This window comes from Suricata suricatta, chromosome 13, assembly GCF_006229205.1.
Source record: "Suricata suricatta isolate VVHF042 chromosome 13, meerkat_22Aug2017_6uvM2_HiC, whole genome shotgun sequence".
Lineage (NCBI taxonomy): Eukaryota > Metazoa > Chordata > Mammalia > Carnivora > Herpestidae > Suricata > Suricata suricatta.
This window is the reverse complement of record NC_043712.1, coordinates 66,147,179-66,170,884: the sequence shown is the minus strand read 5'-3', so window position 1 is coordinate 66,170,884 and position 23,706 is coordinate 66,147,179. Positions and strand designations below refer to the sequence as shown.

Below are 23,706 nucleotides of genomic sequence, written 5' to 3'. Positions count from 1 at the left end.
CTCCATCAATGGTGGTGGCCTCCGAGCCCATCGCCTTCCTGATTCAAGTCTTGCCCTTCTGCAAATCATTCTCTCCATGACTTCCAGGGTCATCTTCTTAAAACATATGTTTACATGATCAGATGGTAGGCTCTGTCTTTAAAGTGCTGTGTGTGAATGGCCTCTGTATTCTGGATGACCCAATAAAATCAGCTCTGAGCACAAAGGGAGATGCTTGGCCTGAGTTGTTGATCTCCCTCGAGACTTCACCTCCAATTCAGAACCACTAGAGTCTGACTAAGTGTTTGGGATTGGGGTTCTGGCTCTGGCTCTTCCTCTCCATGTCATCCACCCATAGTGCTGCTTTGTTGGCCATACAGGGGATTATCAGGAGGTGACCTACATGCCCATGAGAGCCTTCTCTCTCCCTGGGGCCCCAATTCCAGTGAAGATTGGGTTTTCTGTCATGTGAGAATTGGAATTGCACTTTGTCCATGGTCTGGCATCACCATCTGGCAGCACTGATTAGAACCTTTAGTTCCTTCAGGCTAAATTGGGGGGTGGGAGGGCTAGACTTTGTTGAACATCTGGGAGGACAGTTGGATAACTGAGTTCTAGACCCACTTCAAAGGCCAATACAAAGATCTTATGAGACCTTAGACCACCAACACCCAGTTTCCCCAGAAGTGTATGAAAGATCATGAGTGTCTGGATGTGTGGGAGAGGGTATGTACTTTGACAACTTTCTGATTATCCCTGTGGTCTGGCCTTTCTGACTAATTTTTGACTACATGTTGATGTTGCTCCATTTCCTCTCTGTATGATCTGATCATCACTGAATTCCTCTGCACCTTAGGAATGGGGATTATAATACTTACTTGCTGGTGTAACGGTGAGGATCTAATAAGATGCCTGATACATAGGATGAACTCCATAAATGCTATCCCTTCCCATATATTGCACACAGTAAGTTTTCAATCTAAACATTTTTAGTGGGTGGATTGAATCTCTGGATCTACAATAGTCAAGGAGTGACGATACCTGAAGGTGATCAGGAAGGCTTGGGAAGTAGATAAGTCATGACCCTTGTATGATGCCTTATTCTCATAGCCTCCCCTTCCAGTGCAGGATCCCATGAACCCGCTGGATAGAGGTGTCTATCCATTGTCCCTCATTGCCTACAGCCCTATGGACTGACTGATTGATTTTTGAAGACAGAGCTAGACTCAAAGGTGTGGATCTCTACTGTGGGCCATATGTAGCCTGGCCCTGCTCTGAGCTGTGCAATTCCAGGAGGCACCAGTCAGGGTGCAGTGCAATCCCTTAGTCCTTCCTGGGCCTGTTGCAGAGGATGGAGCCTTTGTGCCAGGCTCTGGGTGGGAATAAACATGTGAAAGACAAGAAGGTTGTGCTCAAAGAGTTTATAATCTAGTTGAGGACAAAGATCAATGAAAAGATTGTTATAATACATGGCTATAATCAAGACCTGCAAAGAGTTTTATGTGAGCAGACAGGAGAAATGCGTAGTCCAATCAGAAGTGCTTTGTGTGGCATCTTGGAGGAGGTGACTCTTGAGTAACAAAGGATAGGAAAAACTGAGGGAAAGATTGACATTGGCAGAGATACAGAGTCAAGACGCAGAGGCAAGACAGCCCAGGGTGAGCATGGGGCTCCCCATTCCTGTCTCCATTGTTAGGTCAAAAGACGAGAGAAAGAGATGAGAAGAGAAAAATCAGAAAGTAAGTTGAGGCCAACACCTAGATTAGAAGTGTGGGCTGTAAGGGGGTGGAGCCCCCGGTTGGTTTTAAGTAGTGATGGGGGAAGAAGACGGGTGGCAATTTGGAAAGTGCTCTGCAGCTGCAGCATGGGGAGTGGACTGGAGGAGGCAAGAAGAATTGGAGGCTCCAGTAAGCCAAGGTAGCAGTGGTCCTAAGAGGTGGAGGGGCCCGGACAAGGGAGTGGGGGCTGGCTCTTTCTAGCTAGCATTAGTCCAGCCACAGATGGTTCACTGTTTGTGAAAAGAGCAATGGGATTTATGGTTACAGACACAGCACAGAGTCCTGCTGTGTTCCGACCAAGTCGGAGAATTTTTGTAAAGGGGGTAAAATAAAGGAGTAGACAATAGACCCCCTAAATTCCTGATGTTTCTGGGTAACTCATGTAAGTCCTCTGTCTTTCTCTGCTTGTTTGCTAGAAACACCTGACATTTCCAAAGGGGAACTGAGAAAAACAGTTGCTCTTAGAGGCTGTAAAGTGTTGCAGATGCAAAGGGACATTTGCTGTTTGTTTCTGCCCATTACAGAAAGGGCGCCTTCTGGAAGACGGCTTTTCTAATTTCTAGGACTGAAAAAACCCAAGGAGGAATAGGCTGCAAATGGAGGAAGGGATGTCTCTCTCGACTCAATTTTCAACTCCATCTAGACTTTATTCTTCTTTCTTAAAAAATTTTTCTAACGTGTATTCAGTTTAGAGAGACAGAGAGAGAGAGACGACACAGCATGAGCAGGGGAGGGGCAGAGAGAGAGAGGAAGACAGAATCTGAAGCAGGCTCCAGGCTGTGAAATGTCAGCACAGAGCCTGACTTGGGGCTTGAATTCATGAACCACGAGATCATGGCCTGAGCCAAAGTCGGACACCCAGACGACTGGCCACGCAGGCGCCTTAGACTCTATTTTTGCTAACGTCCAAGAATATAGAGTGCTCGATTGTACACAACACCCTTCCAACTCCCAGCTTCTCAGTGAAGAGCGATTTAGTCAGTTGGCTTAACAAGTTGGCCTGCACAGCTCACGCTCTGAAAGCACATCTTCTCATAGAATTTCAAAAACAGCCTGAGACCCTGGCCCTCTCAGACAGGACTTTCATCTTCTCTCCCACCTGACTGATAGAACACGGTTTCTCTGAGCCAAAGCTGAATTTCTAAGTCGTATAAAAAGAAATGAGTGGAAATTTAATTTTAAGCCAAACAGTTTTTTTTCTTTTACAGTCAGTTCATTCTTCATGTTTCTTTATTTGTCCCACCAGCATCTTTCAGGCGTTTTAAGGAAGGAGTGTTTTCCTGTCCAAGTCTTTATAACATGGAGGCCTACGAGCAGTTATAAAGAGTGGGTTTGGATGATATATATTAAAAATGATAAATCATTTTCCAGCCTTCCATAACATTTTATTTTCTCTGGATCCTTATGTCTTTCTGACTCACGTACCTGGGCTGATTAATGCCCCATCTCCCCTGTGACGCTTTAATCTGGGGCCTGTGTTTCACTCGCCTGCCAATAGTGATAGCCAATAGATTAATCATGCAGCCATGCAAGCCTTACTGTGCAGGCTGCTGGAAGCATAAAACTGCCCATCACAAGGCAGGCAATTCTAAGCCTCCATTTATCTGGTACCCTCAAGACTCAACATCGTTCAGCAATTGGAGCTGCAAATGCTCATTTCTTCATAGGCTTGGGCTGGGAAAATGAGGGAAGGCTAATTAATGTATTCAAGGGATCCTACTGAATCAGCAAGCCCCTTAAAGGCACAACAGACACAAACAGGCAGCTGCAGCCTTTTGGGATTCAAAACACCAACAAAAGAGCTAGTTAAATATTTGAATAGCTAAAGTATATGTCTATTAATGCCCATGCAAATTGCTAAAATAGGCTGTCCCCCCATCTCCAGTGGAGTCAAAGTCATTGAAATCTCAAAGCCTTTCATCCTGTCAAACACGCCATTGAAGAGCAGGACATTTACATCTCCATAACGGGTCCTGTCCTACTGTTGCTTAGGGTAGTAAAACTTGGGTGCATGAGAGAACTCTGGAATAGGGCATCCATTCACTCCGGCCTCTGGGGGTGCAGGGCCGACGTACTGACGGGCTGCAGAAAATCCATTACTGTGTTAATTTGGTGTGTTATGGTTGCAAAAGTCTTGAACAATAAATATTTCAAATCCTGGATATGGCGTGATCCAAAACCCAAACTCTGTGATTCGGATCCGTCTTTTGGCTCTCTTCCCTTGGATTGGTTCGACTTGGAAACAACACTTTCTCTCATGGTTGTAGCAAAGATGACTTCAATCCACTCCTGTTGCTAGATCCTTCCAGATGCCGATCCTGCAGGAAAGAGAACATTGTTTACGTCATCCTTTGTGCATACATCCAAAGTTTGGGTTTGATCAGACTACAAGCCAATTCTTTAGCCAACCACTGTGGGCAGGGAGTGGAGTTGCTGATATTTTATGCCTGAGCCCCTGGTTCCTTCTTGAATCACATTGGCTGTCTGGGGGTGGTGGACAACCAAATGAAAATCATTACTGGTTAAGGAAGAGGACTTGCATACAGGGTCACAATCCAAATAGTAACAGGGACAAACCAACAAAACAACAAACAGACAAACTAGAATACTCTGCTCAGATCACCATAACAAAATATCACAGATTTGTTGGCTTAAACAACAGGCATTTATTTTCTCACAGTTTTGGAGCCTAGAAGTCCAAGATCAAGGTGCAGCCAATAGAGTTCCTGGTGAGGCCCTCTTTCTGGCTTGCAGACGGCCACCTGCTCACTGTGTCCTCACATGGCCTTTCCTCTGTGGTTTGCAGAGAAAGCAAGCTCTGGTGCCTTTTTTCATAAGGACACGAGCCCTGTAAGATTAGCACCCCACTTTTAGGACTCCATTTAACCTTAGTTACCTCCTTAAAGGCCCAAATATGGTTACACTGGGGATTAGGGCTTCAACGCATGAATTTAGGGGTTACACAATTCAGCCCCAAATACAAATGAAAACAATAATCCTCAACTGTCCATCTCCAATCAATCCTTTTTGGGAGGGTTCTAATCCAACCGAGTCAATTGTTTCTACGGCTTTATAGTCAGAGAGTAAATGTGCTGTTAGTTAGCTTCTAATGCATACAGTGAAGAAGACCCAACCATGTATCCAATCATGTTGCATCTATTTAATGATCGAGAATGTAAGGATCAGGAAGATTATGGAGATTAATATTCAGTTATGATTCTAGAACTATGAAAAAAAATTGAGAATCACCAGTCAACGGACCTTGTGCCTTTTTAGAACTCATCTTTTAGAAAGGCCTTTAGTGAAAAATGATGAATTCTGAAAAAAAAAGAGAGAGAAACCTAAGCCCATAGAATCAGACTCCTTGATATTTTTAATAATAGTAGTGGCCTAGCTTACTCACATATTCCATCAGACCTGGTTCCAAATGATCTTTGACTCTTAAAAAACTAAAAATTTCCCTTCAAATAATGAAGATTTCCAGATTTGGCAGATTCAACTCTATTAGTTAAATGTAATTCCCCAAGACAAGCTCTGAAAATGTGACAAACAGGCAATGCCTTTGCCTCAAAGACATGGCCTTCTAAGGGGATTGTTTACAAGGTCACAACTCATTTTGCAATATGAGTTACAATGCAATTAAAAATTGTCTTGCATTACTTCATCATTAACATTTATGCATTATGTACTTATGTACACACCTGTATATGCTTTAGGGAGTGTTTATTTTGGGCAGGCACGCTCTTACATGTACAGTATATAAATAAATTTCAATAAAAAAATAAATAAATAAATTTTATTTTCAATAAAATTCAATCCCTTCAATAAAATAAAATCCTTTATTTGTATTGATAGGACCAAGTAAATGGATTATTTAAATTCACAGTGGGATGAGCTATGACAGAGCAAGAACAGTGTGTTTTGGAAATACAGAGGATAGTAGTCAACAGTCATGAATGTCCCTACTGTTGTCTAGCCCTTGCTGTACAACAGTCTCTACTATACTTGGGGGACATCTCATGCCCTAGTTTTAAATCCTTCTGGTTTGATCCAATCAGCAATGGAGCTATTTGTTGTTGCACCTACCATGTATGCAACTTGACATCTACCAAGTGTCCTGGTTGACACTGTTGTAACTGTTAGAAAGCTCTAATGGAAGAAGGTGAAGAACCAAATTTCTTATTTTCAACTTAGAGTGCTCACAAGGTAATAGGAGAAGTAAGATTACATAAATAATTAATACACTGGAGAATGTGGTATTTATCAGGAGACAAACAACCTAAATGTCAATGGGGGATATTTTTGATTTGAGGAATGAAGAAATGGTTCCCAATGGAGTGACTTTTAAGGTGGGTTTTGTTGGATGAATGGAGTCTGATGATCAAAAATGGAGCTTGAATGTTATATTTCAGGTAGAAAGAAACGGCTGGCAAAACACTGGGAAGCAGAATTCCATTCTGCATTACAAACCCAGCATTTATCACACTGCCTTGCATCTATCAGGTGGTCAAAGAATAGTTTTCAAATGAATTAATGGCTAAATAGGAAAATATGAGGCATATTCATTTAAGGAATGTAAACTAACAGTTTAACTAGAATCTGGGGAGATTTTAAGGGGTGTCATGAGTAATAAAACTTAGACCAGGTCATGGGGCCAGGACAAGGTTTTGAATGCCACTGAAGATTTGGGACTTTATTATTTCCTTACTTCTCTGTAATATAATGCCAAAGTGTTCATGGAGGTCTCCCAGGCATGTTGGCTCACTTGGTCCTAGAGTAGGTTGTGAGGAGAGCAGGGAAGTGATTTTTGTTCTGAGAGACTCTTAGAAAGACCCATCCCCTAGGGGTGTCTGTCAGGAAATGGTGGGTCCAAGTCACAAAACCAAGACTTGGAGTCCAAATCCAGTTCTGTCCATACTGTATTCTTCCTCTGTTGTGGGGCCAGAAAACCATTCTTTGATGTTTGGGGGCAGCAGGAATGATAATAGCAGAGCTGTTTCTCGCAACGTATCAGATAAAGAAAGAAGGGGGCTGGCATCAAAGACCTTGGTGACAAGAATATTGGAATAACATAGAAAAGATTGAACTCCCTTAGTGACAGTGAGTGCAGACAGGCTAAGATTTCATTTTAACAGAGTTAAAAGGTTTAGGGATAAATTTCACCTCTGTGGGCCCATGACCTAGGCTGGTGTTTCTCAATCCCAAGCACCACTGATATTTTAAGCCTTAAACCTGTTATCGTGGGCTACTATCCTGTGCATTGTTGGCTATTTACCAAAATCCCCAGCGACTGCCCATGGCATGCCAGTAGAACATACCCTCCACCTACTCCTCCCATTGTGACAACCTCACATGTCTCTAGATGTCGCTGACCTTCCCCTAGGAGGCAAAATTGTCCCCATATGAGAAGCGCTGACCTAGCCAGTCAATTTTGATTCATTTTCAGAAAAGCAGTGGATCTGAAGGAGTGATTGGGCATTCGGTGGGGGAAACACTAAAGGAGTAAATACAATTTCATCTGATGGGTTTGGGTTTCTTCCACTGACAGTGTGTTCCCACTTCCAGTGACACCAAGCACGGGGCCGATAGCTAATTCTTGTGACCGGCATTCCATTCTGAATAACGGGGTTTCATTTCATTCTATTTATGGCCATCTTATTCAATTATTTTTTATTCAGCACCCAGCTTCATAAGTGTATATAATCCCATTATGTTCTACTCCATTATGGAAGGTTCCTCATAGAAGAGCCCACAGTAATGAAATTAAATACACATCCTGGCTCTTGTATCAGCCTCACACATTTCCTGACCTTGGCGGGGTTCAAGAGTGTGGAGGTAGGTGATAGGATGGGAAGAGAGACAGTGGGTCACTGAAAAGCAAGACAAAGGTGCTAAACGATGACATGAAGCAAGTCATCATGTTCCTGGATCAAAGGGAAGTATTTGAGTATAGTTAAAAATGGAGACTATCCTTTGGAAGAATCATGGTTAGAAAAGCTACCATCTCTCTCCCTCCAAAATCCCACAAAACAGCCACATGTACAAAAATTCCTGCATGGTGCTTTGCATTAGCCCTAGCAAGTGTTGGCTTAGGGAAACTAAAAAAGAATTGCAGGATATATATATATATATGTGTGTGTGTGTGTGTGTGTGTGTGTGTGTGTGTGTGTGTGTGTGTATAATGTAAAGTAAATCTAAATGGAGCTATAAACACATAGATATTGCAAAGGTATTTCCAAATGCATTGACTGTGGCAGCAGACCTTGAGGATGGAGGGGTGGGGAGCGAAGCCTGCCTACACTTTGGCCTCACTTGGCAACTGGACAGAATTGACAGGTCAGAGCAAGTCAGCCGAGGTCTGAGTCATTGTTTGGGTTTTCCATGGAGACAAAAGCTCATGGGAATTGACATAAAGTGTTTGCCAGACTCTCTGGGTTTGTCATTCTCTTTGAGGGCCACTAATATCACTTCTAAAATGACTCCCTGAGATTCAGCCAATTTCCTTTCCAAACACTTGCTCGGAGTGCTTACCAACACTGCTTTGCAGAGAGAGGGAAGAAGTTTGGGGGGAGTTTCAGGCAGTCACTCACCGAACGTTTAGACAGTGTTAACAGAGAAGTTTTGGGTGTATGTAACTGGACATCACCTGCCTTCCTGCAGGGAGCTTGTGAACATTGAAAAAAATGTTTTAGGGCATTTTTTGGTCTCACTACGGTGATAAGAAAGGCCAACTTCGATAGGACTTTCTTGTGTCTATCAACTCGAGTTGGTAGACAGTTGCCTCTGCCTTGCTCAAAGTTCCCAGCTTGGAAACGAATTATTAGGAGTTTCAAGTTCCATTTTTTTACCCCCCTAGGGAAGACTATGACAGCCATTGTTAAGGAGAAACACTTTAGCATTTTCAATAGATTAAAATAAAAACAGCACTTTGTATAGTTTAATTGTGAATGGCTAAGATGTGGATCAACCACATTTCCTTGGAAATATTCCACATGTTCAAAATAAAAGCGGGAAGTAGTCAACATTTCCGCTCCTCAAAGTTAAATGTTTGAAATATGGAATCAGGACATTTTGCCACATTCCAGGCAAGTCTGGTTTCATCAACTGCCACTTGAGACCTCTGAACTTTAAGTCTGTAGGATTTAAAGCTTTAGTCTGCTTTTATTTTTTAATGCGGCAATAGAAGCTGACCAATTTTCCCTAATTAAAGTAATATCTAATCCCCCATAAGTGTGCTGGCATATAGCAAATATTCAGTAAGTTCTATTTTCTAAAATTGCATTTGCACAGCCAGGCCCTTCTCTCAAGATGAGAATATAGTGACCCAAAAGCATCTGAGCATTATTTAGCAGGAGAAAATCTAGGCCAGTTGACTGAGAGCTTTTCTTTAAATTGCACATGATCTCACCTTCCCAAAATACCCATGCACAGGGAAACTATATAAGGCCATGTGGCAATCTGTTCTCAGTCCTATATGCCTAATGATTAGTACTATCAATTACTGGATTTTGAATGGGCGTTCAATGCCTTTTCTCAACCCCTGTCCTCATGGAGTAGGAAGCAGAGCCTATAAAGGGGAAGTGACTCACTCAAGGTCATGTGGTTTGTTTCTTACCTTGTTAAGGGACAACCCCTCTGACATCTAGTCCAGCATCTTTATTCCACATTTTTGCCTGGAGTGCTGGGTTCTGAGTATTGCTTACCTTTAAATTTTGTCCTCAGTGAGGTTTCATTAAAACACCACGAATGAGGGGTGCCTGGGTGGCTCAGTCGGTTAAGCGTCCGACTTCAGCTCAGGTCATGATCCCATGGTTCCTGGGTTCGAGTCCTGGGTTGGGCTCTGTGCTGGCAACTAGCTCAGAGCCTGGAGCCTGTCTTCAGATTCTGTATCTCCCTCTCTCTCTGACCCTCCCTTGCTCACATTGTCTCTCTCTCTCAAAAATAAATAAAATCATTAAAAAAAATTTTTTTAAAGCACCACAAATGAATCAGAAGGGTAGCAAGCATATCTGCAAAAACATAGTGGTTTTTATGTTGAGTGTATAATTTGCATATTGACATTTTCATTACACTTGCTGAACTTACTGTGCTTTTTTAAAAAAGTTGTACAGTGTGCCCTATTGGATATGACATCCATTGCCAGCTTCTTTCCCCACCTGCACTTGAGTCCTTGGGTCAGAGTCTGCTTTGGGGGAAGCCTTGTCTAAGACAGTCTCTGACTTCGAGAGCTCAAGTTCTAGGAAAGGATACAGACAATAAACAATAAATCAAATAAGAAGGGCCATTTATTGTATGTGCTGAGACGGGTGAGATGATAGTGGAGAGACATTGGCTGAAGCGGTGAGGTTGGGACCCCGCCAAGGATGTGATGGCTGATTGGAAACCTGGAAGCTGAGCAGGGGTTAGGCAGGAAGACAGCCCAGAAGAGGATTCTGAGAGGAGGCAAGAAGATGTGCAAAGTAAGCAGGGACAGGAAAGGGACCAGGGTGGAGGCTTTGCAGGAGATGGCTGAGGCTACGTCACAGGGGACTCCACAGTGAGGATCAGAAGTTTATACTAAATGCAACAAGAAGCCACTAAAGCTCATGAAGCAGGGGAGGGAGGGTGCAGTTGTCTGATTGAAAATGATTACTTGGGGGGCACCTGGTGGTTCAGTTAATTAATCATCTAACTTCAGCTCAGGTCATGATCTCACAGTTGGTGAGTTCGAGACTAACATTGGACCCTGTGCTGATGGGCTGGACCCTGTTTGAGATTCTCTCCCTCTTCCTCTTTCTCTGCCCCTTCTTTCTTTCTTTTTTAAATTTTTAAAATCTTTATTTATTTTTGAGAGAGAGAGGGAGAGACAGAGCACGAACAGGGGAGGAAAAGAGAGAGAGGGAGACACAGAATCTGAAGCAGGCTCCAGGCTCTGAGCTGCCAGCACAGAGCTTGATGTGGGGCTCGAATTCATGAACTTCGAGATCATGACCTGAGCCAAAGCCAGACGCTTAACTGACTGAGCCTCCCAGGTGCCCCTCTCTGCCCTTTCCATGCTCTCTCTCTCTCTCAAAAAATAATAAATAGGAATAAAAATTAAAATGATTATTCTGGCAGCTCCATGGAGAAGAGATTGAGGGAGGCAAGGGTGGAGCGGGATACCAGTTGGAGGTCCAGCTGAGAGATGGTGGATGGTTCTCAGCACCCAGCTTCAGCTGTTGGCAGGGAGCATAATTAAATAGAACTTAAATGCAGAGTACTATGTATTCATACCTCTAAAACTATCAAAATAGATTTCAGTGTTTCTCAGCATTTTGTGGTGAAGAGCCGTTTGAAAATCTAGCAAAATCTGTGGGTTATATATTTTCTTTGTCTATATGTATTAGTTAGCAAAGGCTCCCTACCATAGTAAATAAGTCCCAAAGTGGGTAATTGTTCAAACACAAGAGTTTATTTTTTGCATATGGATGACAGTCAGAGGATAAATGGCTTTATTGGCTCTCAGGGTGAAGGGTTTGGTTTCTATACTGTTTATACTTGCAAAATAATACTGGGAGAGTCAGCAGAGAATTTCCCTGCTATCTTCATGTCATAACTTCCAAGTTTGCTGTGGAGATTGTTTCCGTTCTGACCACGTAGAAGGGGAAAGAGCATGGAGTGATATGTAGGAGGGGTCTTGACAGGCTTTTCTGGAAATGGTACCATCACTGTGCTCACCATCTATTGGCTGCAATTTAATGGTATGACCACAATCAACCTCAAGGAGGTCTGGAAAGTGGAGTCGATTTGTGGGCCCAGGAAAAGAGGGAGATATTGTTTTCAGAGGGTCCTGGCACTTCCAGCCATAATACACATATATGTGTTGTGTGTGTGTGTGTGTGTGTGTGTGTGTGTGTGTGTGTGTTTATCACCCTGGAAGTGTTTAATGTTCCTTTTCCTAAAGAACTGTATAATGAGTCACTTCAGAGATTTGAGGGAGGGGAAGGGATGAAGCCAATGAGGGTTGGTCAGAGGACCCTTTACATGTTTTCCAGAATCAGTTAACTAAAAGCAAACCCTCTTCCTTGCCTATGCAGATGGCACTTACATAAAGGTTGTGTCCTTAAGTGAAAGATTACAGTTAAATCAAAGTAGAAACTTGGCCTCACACTACAACTGTTCTGTGCCCTGAAAAGCTGGAATTCATCTGAAATAAACTTTTACTCACTCTGATTATGTATCAATTGGAAAGGAAGATGACTGTATTGTCAACAAAGTGATTCTTTGTGTTCCTTTCTCCTCCGCTCCAATGACCAGTCTTCCTGGTTTTTTGAGGTAATAGGCAATAGGCTATTCAGTCAACCACTTACTGAGTGTCTACTCCGAACTCAACACTGTCTGGTCCACACTTTCTTTTAAGAAAAAGGTAGCCTGGAGGTTCCTCCTAGTATCCTTTAGGGAGTGGGTGTGGCCATAGGAAGCTGGAGGTAAAGTACAGTCTGTAAGTGAATCATATTTTCCCATTTGCTCCCTTTACAGTGTTAGAGATGCTTTCCTTGGGGGTGGAGGGTGGTGAGTCTTGCTTTACAATAAAAAGAAATTACCTTCGAGAACACAGCAAATTTTAATTTCCCCTGAATTAAAAAGGAGGAGAGCTTATTTTTCTCCTAACAGACTGAAACAATGTTTCTGCAGCTTAGAAAGAGAAAAAAAAATCAAAAACTGTGTTCCCTGGAGATCAGAACGCTTCTTACAATCACATTTAGAGTTTGTGTGATTCAGCACCCACGGGAAAGATGAGGTTTCTTCCACCTTGCCAGGTTCTCATTTCTTCCCCATATTCTCTTGCCCGCATCATAAATACTCCTTTTCAGACCCCTAAATTGTAGCTGTTTTCCTGTGAGAGACACTTGAAAAGCAATCTTTATTACCATTTATTTTGGATCTCCTCTTAGAGTTAGTAATGTGTTAATGCCTTCTTTTTCCTACATTCTCCTCTGGTCAGGGAAGCTTGAACTTTCTTCAATATGAGAAGGATTTAATTGATTAATTTCATAATGTAGAGTCTTTGTTGGTGTAGATTGCAGAAAGACAAGTTTCTTTGAACTCACTGCAACTACATTTGCTTTTGAAGGAGCCCTTTATTTTTGCAGCAAATAAAGTGTCCTTATTAAACAGAAAATAAAAGAATGTCTGGCAGGAGTCTGCTCCCAATGGGTGAAACATCACAGGAAATTGAGAAATTGTTTCTTTTTGGCCTTGTGGGAGAATCTTACTGGTGAGATTTTGTATTAAGGTCTTAAGACTACTGCTTAAATCCATCAAGAAAGACCCATCAAACAAGGGAGAGCTGGAGGAGGAAGGGAGCACCAGTGGGACCTTGCTCACTCAGGTCTCTTCTATTTTCCAAGAAATCTGGGGAATGTCCAAGAAGATTGTTCTCTCTTATGAAATAACTGTGTCATTATGTTAAAGAGAACTTAGACCTACTTTAGCAGTTTAGGATTAAGTTGTCAAAAGTTAGCTGTTGATGCCTGTAGAAGAGGGTGTCTTGTTTGGCCAAACGAGAAATGTGTCTAAGTACATGATCCAGCTTATGTTCTCTGGTCAGACCATGGGCTCTGGAACTGGGGCCTTGGACCTAGGTGCTGAGCTCCAGCTCTGTGGTCCGGACCCTGGATACTTCCCCTTTATCTTCTGCACAGAGACACCTGACCTGGGATTTGTGCCCCACACCCATGATCTAAGGGTAGCGAGCCACTCAGCTGAGTTCTAAGGTCCTTGTAGATGCTCCGGGCAGCAGCGCTGGATGGTCTATTGTCCCAAACCAAACCCTTCTGTCTTCACTCCTCATACTCCCACCCCCAGTGTGGCAAGTCCTGCTCACTCTCCTAAATGGGTCTGACAGCCATCTCCTGTCACCATGCCCCTCCCCTGTGCCTGATTCAGGCCACAGCTCTCCCATGGCCTCTAGAAGCCTCCTGAATGGGTCTTCTGCCCTCAGCTCTCCCTCTCACAATCCTGTTTCCATCTTATAGTTAAAGTGATTTTTCAAAAATTCAGCTTGATCACATTACTGCTTGGCCCAGGGGCATTTTGTTTTATTTTGTTTTGTTTAGAGCCTACTGGCCATTTTCATTATAAAACCCAAACTCTTGGCCTGGCCCTTGCTTCTGTTTCTCAGTTTCCTACTCTTTCCCTTGCATCATGTCCTTGATATATACAAAGCTCCCCATTCTAGCTGTAAGAGGACAGTAACAGTGCCTCTCTGCTTTTTCCCCATTCTTGGCTAATTCTTTTTGTATTTTACTTTATTTTATTTTAATTTTATTTCATGTTTATTTTTGTATTTTAATATATTTTATTTGAATTTTATTTTAATTTTATTTTATGTTTATTTTTGAGAGAGGGGGGAGGAACAGAGAGAGAGAGAGAGGAAGACACAGAATCTGAAATAGGCTCCAGGCTCTGAGCAGTCAGCACAGAACCTGACATGGGCTTGAACCCAGGAACTGGGAGATCATGACTTGAGTTGAAGTTGGATGCTTAACCAACTGAGCCACCCACGCACCTTGACTAATTCTTATTTTTAAAAACATGTTTATTTATTTATTTTGAGAGACAAAGAGAGCGAGTGAGAGCACACAGAGCAGGGGAGGGGAATAGAGAGAAAGAGAAAGAGAGAGAACCTCTATGTAGGGCTTGATCTCTTGAACCAGATCATCCCTGAGCCAAAATCAAGAGTCAGATGTTCAACCAACTGAACCACCCAGGTGCCCCCCATTCTTGTCTAATTCTAATCTATTACCCAGAAGCCAGAGAATTCTCTCTTGACCATGTCCCCTCGATTGGGATACACACTCTTCCTGTGCATCTCCATGTACCCTGGATACACTTCTCCAATAGCCAATCCTCCGTAGATAACCCTCAATAGTCACTGGGCAGGCCCAAAGAGGGATGCTCATTTATCTTTGAATCCTCTGCTCTTCCTGTGTTGATCAAGAAAATAAAAAGGAAGATCTAAAATAAAACAAAAGCATTTAGTGGGGGGGGGGTGTCTTAGAATTGCCATTTGGGGAGCACTGATTCAGGTAGCAGCCCCAGCTCTGTCCTATTGAGGCATGGAAGCCAGGGGTCTTTATTAGAAGATTGCAGAAGTACTAGGAAACACATGCAAGCTGGTTTTCCAAAAATCATGGTTGGAAAATGTAATTACATTTTGCATCATTGGTTTTTTGAACACACTGTGTTAATGGCTAGGAAATATCTTTTGCAGGGTGTCCAAGTTTTATCTGGAATGTGGATCCAGCAGCCCTGGGTTCAATCATATGCCTTTGCTTGGTTCAACAGTTCAAGGTAGTTCCTATTTAAAAATCAAAGAAACAAACAACAAGATGAAGTTTTAGTCTCTAAATGGAGTCTCTCATTTGGTTCAGAGGTCTCACCCAGGATCACTTTTGTTGAACAAATGAAAAAAAATGAATGACTACATACATAAAATTGCTATATATATAGAATTGCTATATATAAAATTGAATCCCCATTGTAATGTTGGCCACTTTGGCTAATTATGGCTAAGGCAGTTTAGAAGATTGGAAAGGCAACTATGAAAGAATGAAAAGAAAACCAGACTTGGCATTGGAAGGCTGTGTCATCTCAGTTACTACTTGCTGTGGCCTTTGCTAAGTTCATCAGCCTCTGAGTCTTAATTCCTTGTCAATGAACAGAGGATCATATGTTGTAGGGTCTGGTGGAGGAGTAAGAGAGAAGTGTCTTGCGTGGAAGACACACCAGGTGAATCACAATGTCTGGATAAGTCAGAGGGGCTCTGATCCTCTTCTTATCTGTGTTCTCCTACATGCCCAACCCCAGCCTTGGAGACGTGGGGTGTGAAGTATTTCGTGTGACAAAGGTGAGAGGTAGAGACACACCATCTCTGTTCGTTAGGTGGAGACATGCCAATGGCAGGATGGAGGTAGAAGATGGCTCACCAGTCAATTTCCCATTTGGTGAACTGTGAAAATACACTCCTACCATCTCACACGCTATTAGTAAAAGTAGACTAGATATGGTGGAAAAGCAGTTGAATTCCATGTGTTGAGTTCCTTCACATTACTCATCTCTTTGGACTCACTAATTCCATTTCTAGGATTTATCTGGAAGGAATGATTTTTGAAAATGGAGATGGATGCACCTAAGATGTGGACAGGTGTTCCTTGCAGTTGTGTTTATGATTACAGTTGACAAGAATCTGAAATATGCAATCAGCGAGGGGCTGCTATGGCATTGTCCTTCAGTAAGTTCTCTGTAAGATAGAGATGATTTCAAAAACCAATGCTCAAGTGAAAGAGGCAGTCTTAAAAAATTTGATTTTTTAATACTGTTTGATTAAAACTATGTAAATCCAACAAATAGAGAAAAACAGAAACTGACCAGTGGGCAAAAAACTTTTTTTCAAAGGCATTCATGGTAACTAAGAAAGCCATAGGCACAGCGCTGCCTCGCTAGACCGAGGACCCAGTGAATGAGGTTCACTGTCTTCTGTGCAAAGAGATCTTTATTTGGCGTTGGATACAGGCCAGACCTTCATCCTGTCTTCTAAAACCTGGAAGAAGCAGTCAGAGGAATATCAATCAGAAGTAAAAATGGCCTTAGAGGTTGGGGAGCCCACGCTGTAGGCTACCAGGGGAGGAAGGTTAACTAGAAAAAAGAGTAATCGTTTTGACAGTTTTGTAAGGCATTTTTGATTGGGCAAAGAGTTTTCATATACATTGTTTCACTTAAATTGACTTTTCTACACAGCTTTACATCTTCACTGCCTACAAAAACCACTGTAGACCTAGAGATCTGAGAAACACAGTTACTTATTTGGGCTCCACACCCTTTATCCGCCTCTTATCCAGGGATTCCCTCGCTATGCAGAGTTCACTTTGAACCCAGTGGAAATTACACAGAAGGGAACAGGCAGGCCCAGGAAACAAATAGGCATTTCACTGTGGCTTTATTCCCTGGAGGACCTCCAAACATTTGTCAGATCCTTACTGACACACGCTTCGTGGAGATTTGTGTGATGAGAGGGACAGAGCTGCTGTGAACTCCCCACTGTCACACAGCGAGTCAGTGGTAGAATCCGTGTAGCATTAAGATTCCCCCCCCCCCCTTATTTTCTTCTTGAATCCCTCTCCCGTTCAAGTATCAGTTCTCCCACGGGACTACGTGTTCCTTTTGTTACTGCCTGCTTCAGCTCCACAAAAGATCTGTTTTGTCTTGTTATTTTCCCACATTGCTGCGGTTGAGAACCATGGTGCATTTGTCAAACTTGTAGTGTATTTTCATCCCTAGAGCTTAGTTAGATGATTCGATACTTAGGAAAAAGAAAGTGAGAAATCAAGAAAACTCCTCAGAGCCATTAACTCTGGATTTGGGCCATTTTTTCTTGAAGACAGGCTCCTGTCTCTTATCTGGTTCAAATGCCCATGTTCTCAGGATGAGAAATAAATCTTTACACCAAAATTCAAGCATGAGTTTCCAGGTGTTTGACAGGAAGCTGTGGTCTTCACAGGAGCTTTTTGAGGAAGCCTGTTATTTCACTATGGACAGTGCTGAATACCCCCTGGTTTACGCTTCTCTTTCGAAGTTTATTTTATGTTTTGTTGTGGTTTTCAGATTTCTCATGGTTTGGATTTGGGAAAGTAAAATCAAGACAAGGTGTTGGTAAGTAGTTACTCCTTCTTTGGATAAGTAACGAGTTTATGTTTCTTGATTCAGATGAAACTGCTTGGTCCTTCTTCCTGCCTGTCGGCCCCTTGATTAATTTTCAGTGTTCTTATTTCTGATTTGCTGAAGACAGAGGCTTAGAATTTTTCCAGAAAAGGCATGACTTTCACTCACTTAGGTCAGCAAATGGTCCTATATTTTTGCAGTCAACTTGTTTTTATCCCAGGAAGAGTGCCAACTGTTATACCAGGTCTAGGTAGTTGCTGGGCTTTTCAGAAGGTTCAGGAAAGAAATTGAACAGCGCCAACACTCCATGTACAGCAAAGTTGGCTAAATGTCAAGTCTGGACAAGCTGGGATCTTAACTTCCTCTGTTGGCCAAGATGTAGTACATTTCTGAATTGGTAAATCAGCTGTTCATTTATGACCATTTCTCTTTCAAAACAAGACTCTAATGTCTGGACGCTTTGATTTGTACTTGATTGCATTCTTTTCCTTGCATTCAGACTGCGTGCTAACAATTGAAAAGCAGAGTTTGTAGCTTACCAAATGAGTGCACATAATATATCTCATCACTGGGATTGAAATCAGGTGTGATCTCCCAGGACCTCTGGTTTGTTCGGTACTTTCTATGGGTACAGGGACTCTGAATAGGAATTCATTAGGAAGCACAAAAAGAAAGACTGTCTTACATCTTGCATGCATGTTTCCAAGATCTGGCCACCTTGGGCATGTGTGCATTAGTATATATTTTGGTAGCAAGGCTGGCTATAGGTAAAACAGCAAATTAGGGGAAATGTACCAGTGTCATGGGCATCCCAGTCCTGAGTCGTCTGCCCCATATGTGTTCATCCCTTGCATGCAAGGAACTTTGTTTCCTTTCCCGTTCTGAGCCTCATATTAGTAACCCTGACCCTTTTGGGCAGCCTCATGAATTCCAAGGTCAAAGCTCTTAACTAGCAGTGCTAAGATAGAGTTGTGGCAAAATTGGAACATTGAACTCAGCCATCTCAGGATTTGTTGGTGACTCCCCAAGGGGCACTTTTAAGATTCAGCTAATCTCAAAATGGCTAATGAGTCACTTTGCCAGGATACCAGAGACTGCTTTACTGGGTAACCTTAAGGATGCCCTTTGTGAAGGCCTTGTGTTCTGTATATGTGTTGGAAGGGGGGAGGCAGAAGGTGATAAAGCTTTGTACCGCAGCGCTGTGAGATGGGGGCCTTCTCGCCACTAAACAGAGGATCACAGTAACCATGTAAGCATTTTCCAGGCCAGTTTGCCCTGCTGAGAGGTGCCTGTTCTTAGCAAACTTCAAAAACAGGGCTTCAGCCTTTTAGGCCACAGCAGAGAGAATTTTCCTTCAGAATTGTTCTTTGAGCCACAGTCCATCAGAGATACTGCAGCTTTAAAATGTAGGTTTTATTATTACTCGGGTCTGGTGAGGCCAACAGGCCAGAGAAGGACAGCCATTGAAAAGATAGTCTGTGACTCACCATTCCTGAGAGGAGAGGGCAGCCCCACCACGGTGGGGGAACCCCAAGGGGAGCAGTGGGGTCGGTCAGAGGGGAGAACATGGGGGCAAGAGCCTTTATGGCGGTTACCATGGGAAGGAACTGGTGAGGCAGGATAAGCAGGTTTAGGGTCGGCTGGTTTGAGTAATCGCAGCAGAATCTGGGGCAGATGGGCTGTCCCCACTTGGCTGGTGCCTGGCTCGTGGGTGACAGACAAAACAGGTGGATAGTGGCCTGGAGGTGGTGCAGGCTATGGATTGGTTGGATTATATATGAAAGACATGCTCTCAGGCAAGTTCTTTACCATCTTTAGGACCTAGCTATCCCTGGGAGGGACCATTCCATCAGGGTCAGTGAGGCCCCAGTGTGGAAGCATCAGAGCACAGACAGTGAAACACATGGTTCACACAGCTGCTCAAGAACAATGGTCTCTCCTCTCGCCTCAAAGACATGATTGGTCTTGAGAGAAGGAAACTCCTTCCCCAGATGACCTTCAGCAATTCTTATCACAGAAAAACAGGTCTAAGGCTTGGAAACGTCTGTGAGTCAGACATGCAGTATATTTTAGCAAGCAGCTCTGTTGAAAGAAAAATCTTTCTTTGTATCTGAGACATAGTAAAATAAAAATGGGCTAAAAAATTGTTTCCAGGCATAGCCCACATTTCTCAGCTCAGTAATTAGAACTATGCCCACCCTGCCACACCCTAGCAGGTTACACATACCCAGCAGTTGGAAAATTTTATTAATATTATAAGCCTTTTTTTCAAACCCTCATATGAATTTCTTATAACACGCTGTGATGTGCCCCGACTCTTCTTCTGTCTGTCTTTTTGTGGTGTCTCCTCAAGCTCGTGCACAGACACACAATGACACATCCCGTGATAGGCGCAGACAGCCTGCTGTCAAATTATGTAGACATTCATTGTCCCTGCTGAGAGCTTTTCCCCCTTCCCAACTTTGCTGTGCTCCATTAGATCAAAATGTTCATAAAAAAATGGGCTGGATCCCTGCAACCTTGCCAGCCATATCAATCTTGCAGGGTTTAGAACTTCAATGATGAAGAAAACAGCACTTGAATTAATAGTCCCCTTGACAAATTGTTGAGGTTTATGTGTTGCTCAGATTTGTCAACAGTGACCTTCTGGCAAAGTGAAAAGGCTTTTGAAACATTACGTCTGATGCTTTATACCACTTTCATGCTTAACATTCCCCCCGCGAAACAGAGAGCCCATTCCCTGGGGCTCTGCTACATCAGTAGAGCTGGGGGTTCTACTCAGAGAAACCAAGGGAAGGAAAGAGTGTCCTTTGCTGGAGGAAGGAAAGCAAAGAGTGAGTATCTTGCTGTACTTCTTGAAGTCCGGGGTGCACTGTGTCCGTGGCATATGATCTGGAGCCCAAATTCCTGGAGGAGTCTCAGCCGTGTCTTCCAGCTATCAGCTTCCTCCATGATGATTGGATGCTACAGGAATGTCGATAGCCTGACCTGGCCCAGGGGAGAGTCACAGAAGAAAGCAGCTGGCATCAGTGTGTTTTAATCGTTGCAGGGGCTCCAGAAGCAAATATCGCTGGCCTTCTGACAACATGTGGAATGTCTGAACATGCCTGCTTCTGCGTTTCTGGGGGTAAACGTGGAGAAATGTACGACCTTGACTGCACCCCGCTTAGGGAACTCAGGCAGTAGCGTGCTTTGGGTTCCTGCACCAGGGACACAGCAAGGGGGCCAGCAGTGGGAAGGTTTTACTGGCAAGTTACAGAAACCCTTAGCAAAACATTTTTCTATTTTTCCATCTCTGGGTTTAAGCTCCGGGTGATCTAGGCCTGTCAGGAAGCAAATCATAAAACAGGGATGGTTAAGGATATTGGAAAGAACTTGTCTTTATAGCTATTCTTGGCAGAGTTTCCACCCTTTACTAATGCCGGTGAGTGAGGCCCAAGATGAACACAGCCAGTGAGCTTGCTTTTGCTCTGCGTATTCTGCGGATTGTAAATTGGCTGTGTGAGGACTTGTTTGCAGAATTAAGCCAGAGTGTATCATTAAAGGCAACTTAAATGCACATCCCCTTGAGAGGCTGCTTTAAAAAATTACCTATAATAGCAGTTGGCTGCCTCCTGCATAGTTTGTTTAAGATTCAGCTAGCTGGGGAATGTCCAATTGTTATTACTACAAACTGTGTTAATCCCCTTCTGAAGGGGGAAATGAATCTTGGAGATGGGGGGGGGATGGATTACCATTATCTTTCATCAGGGATTTGAAAATGTATGACGCAGTTACTTTTGTCTTCAGAATTGCCATGCTTCTCACTGAAATAGTTAATTAACTGAGAGGGAAAAGACAGAGAAGGGTGGAGGTGTGGAGACACGCATCCTGGGTGGCTGGATGACGGCACAGTCCTGTGCTCGCTCAGCAAGTAGCAATTCAGGCTTTTCTTCCCCTGGTACGCAGTTGCTTGACTGATACTCAATTCTGCCTTTCTTCTCTCCTCTTTACCATTCCTTCTTGTATTTTTCTTGGCTTATGCCAGTGGCTGCAGCCAGTGGTCCGCTTCCGTGGGACCCTCCATCCATGCAGTAACCTGCAGAAACATGTGTAATGTATGTCTGGGAGTGGGTGTCAACCTCTCATGTATGGAATGTGTCTCGTGAACCAGCAAGCACTTAATTGTCTTGAAGCTTTCATATAGACCTTTAACTCTGTGCATCTAGTTTTGTTTGCAGTCAGTATGGGTTTATTGGTCAATAGATAAATTGTCTAGACAAGACACAGTAGACTGTATTTATGGGCACATACATTCTTAGACTTGGGACCAAAAAGTTTAAGTCTTGTGTGAAATATGTTATGGTTATGGCTTTAGTATAAAGACATCCATAGAGTAACCTCCAAATGATATTAGGGCTAAGGCAAAGTGGGCAACTTTGCCGTGGGATTGATCCATTATTGTCAGGAAAGTATTTTGTACTGCTAACAAGGTGTGCAGAAAGAGAAACGTAGTGAGAGGACCATCCAATGTAAATTTAGTCCACCATTTGTAAGTTTATTTAGAAATAAATAATAACTCATAATCATGAAGCCCACTTGAATTTATAATTCACTTTGTTATCACCAGTCTCATAAAAAAACAAGCAGATATTCTTTTGCACATTTTACACATTTAAGTGGATGTAGAGGTATGAAAAAGGTAAGTGGCTTGTCCAAATAGTGGAGAAAGGCACTCAGATCTTTGAACTGCTAGTACATCTTTCAGAATATGGTGACACAGGAATCCTGCATTCGTGCCAGGAGTTTCAATGAGAGAGTGTGCTAAGATGTTCAGAGAGCAGAGAAGAAAGCTGAACATTAACTAGCCAGAGAAGGAAGTCAAGACATTGAAAGTGTCACCGATTGCTAGTGAGAATAGAAAATGGTGCATTTTGGAAAACAGTTTGGCTGTTCCTCAAAATGTTAAATGTAGAGATAACCTATGACCCAGCAATTCTACCCAGGAGAAATGAAAATATATGTCTACACAAAAACTTGTACACAGATGTTCATAGCACCATTATTTGTAATGTGGAAATACCCCAAATGTCAACATGTGGAAATACCCCAAATGGCCATCAAAGGGTAAATGGCTCAACAGAATGAAGCGTATCCATACAATGGAATATTATTTGGCAATAAAAAGGAATAAAGTAATGGCATGTGCTACAACATGAGTGAAGCTGAAAAGCATGTAAGTGAAAGCAGCCTATTCCAAAAGATCTCATACTGTATGACTGTATTTACATGAAATGTCCAGAATAAATTCATGGAGACAAAAAGTAAACCCATGCATGCATGGGGAGTGACTGAAAATGTTCTCAAATTATGATGTAGTGATGGCTGCACAACTCTCTGAATATAGTGAAAACCACTGAGTTGTATGCTGTAAATGGGTGAACTTCATGTATTTGTGAATTACAGCTCAACAAGGGCATTCAAAAAGGCATTCAAAAAGTTATAGGAGAATATGTTTTTTTCCCCCAACTCCAGGCCCGGCTTCAGTTATCAGCAATGATGATGACTCTGCCAGCCCACTCCACCACATTTCCAATGGGAGTAACACTCCATCATCTTCAGAGGGCGGCCCCGATGCCGTCATTATTGGAATGACCAAGATCCCTGTCATTGAAAATCCCCAGTACTTTGGCATCACCAACAGTCAGCTCAAGCCAGACACATGTAAGTACAGCTGTTTATACTTACTTTTATACTTACTGGCCTGTTTGCTGCATAGCTGTATCCATCAGTGTGTTTATCAGAGTTGCTGACAAGGATGACTGAGGGGAAGGGGCAGCGAAATGTCTGAGGATTGGTGGGGCTTTGGGCCAATGGAATAGATCCTTTAGTTTTCTTCTTATGGAATTCTCAGGGCATGTGTCCTGCTGGGTTCAGAACTGTGGGTAGATTCCAACATCTCTTGGGATCCATTTTCCAAAACCATTTGTCACCATGAAGTTGGAATCAAGGCATGCTTGTCTTGAAAAACATAGAGACAGAAACCAGAGGTATCAGTAGGTTGTACAAACGTCACAAAAGACAGGTGATTGGTGGGTTTTAAATTGGATTTACTGAAAATAATTAAAATATATACCATTGGTAGTCAGGAAGATGCTGTGTTGCACACAGATGGTATCAACTCCCGGTAGTTCTATATTCTTTGTTCAGTTCTTGTTCCCAGCATGAGATTTGTTGTCATGCCTCAATAGGAAAGAGACATCACAACAGATGATGTGCATATCAAGTA

At 42.8% G+C, this 23,706-nt stretch overlaps 1 protein-coding gene across 6 annotated transcripts in view; it reads left to right on the top strand.

The window, feature by feature from the left end:
• Nucleotides 1-23,706, top strand: part of NTRK2 (neurotrophic receptor tyrosine kinase 2) — a 337,321-nt gene that overhangs the window by 166,724 nt on the left and 146,891 nt on the right. For 4 of the 6 annotated variants that reach the window (XM_029919706.1, XM_029919707.1, XM_029919710.1 and 1 more), the window contains 2 exons: nucleotides 17,382-17,429; nucleotides 22,953-23,141. In XM_029919706.1, coding sequence (XP_029775566.1) covers nucleotides 17,382-17,429; nucleotides 22,953-23,141 — 237 coding nt within the window. The remainder of the gene's footprint in view (nucleotides 1-17,381; nucleotides 17,430-22,952; nucleotides 23,142-23,706) is intronic. The other 2 variants (XM_029919708.1, XM_029919711.1) reach the window with 1 other exon arrangement.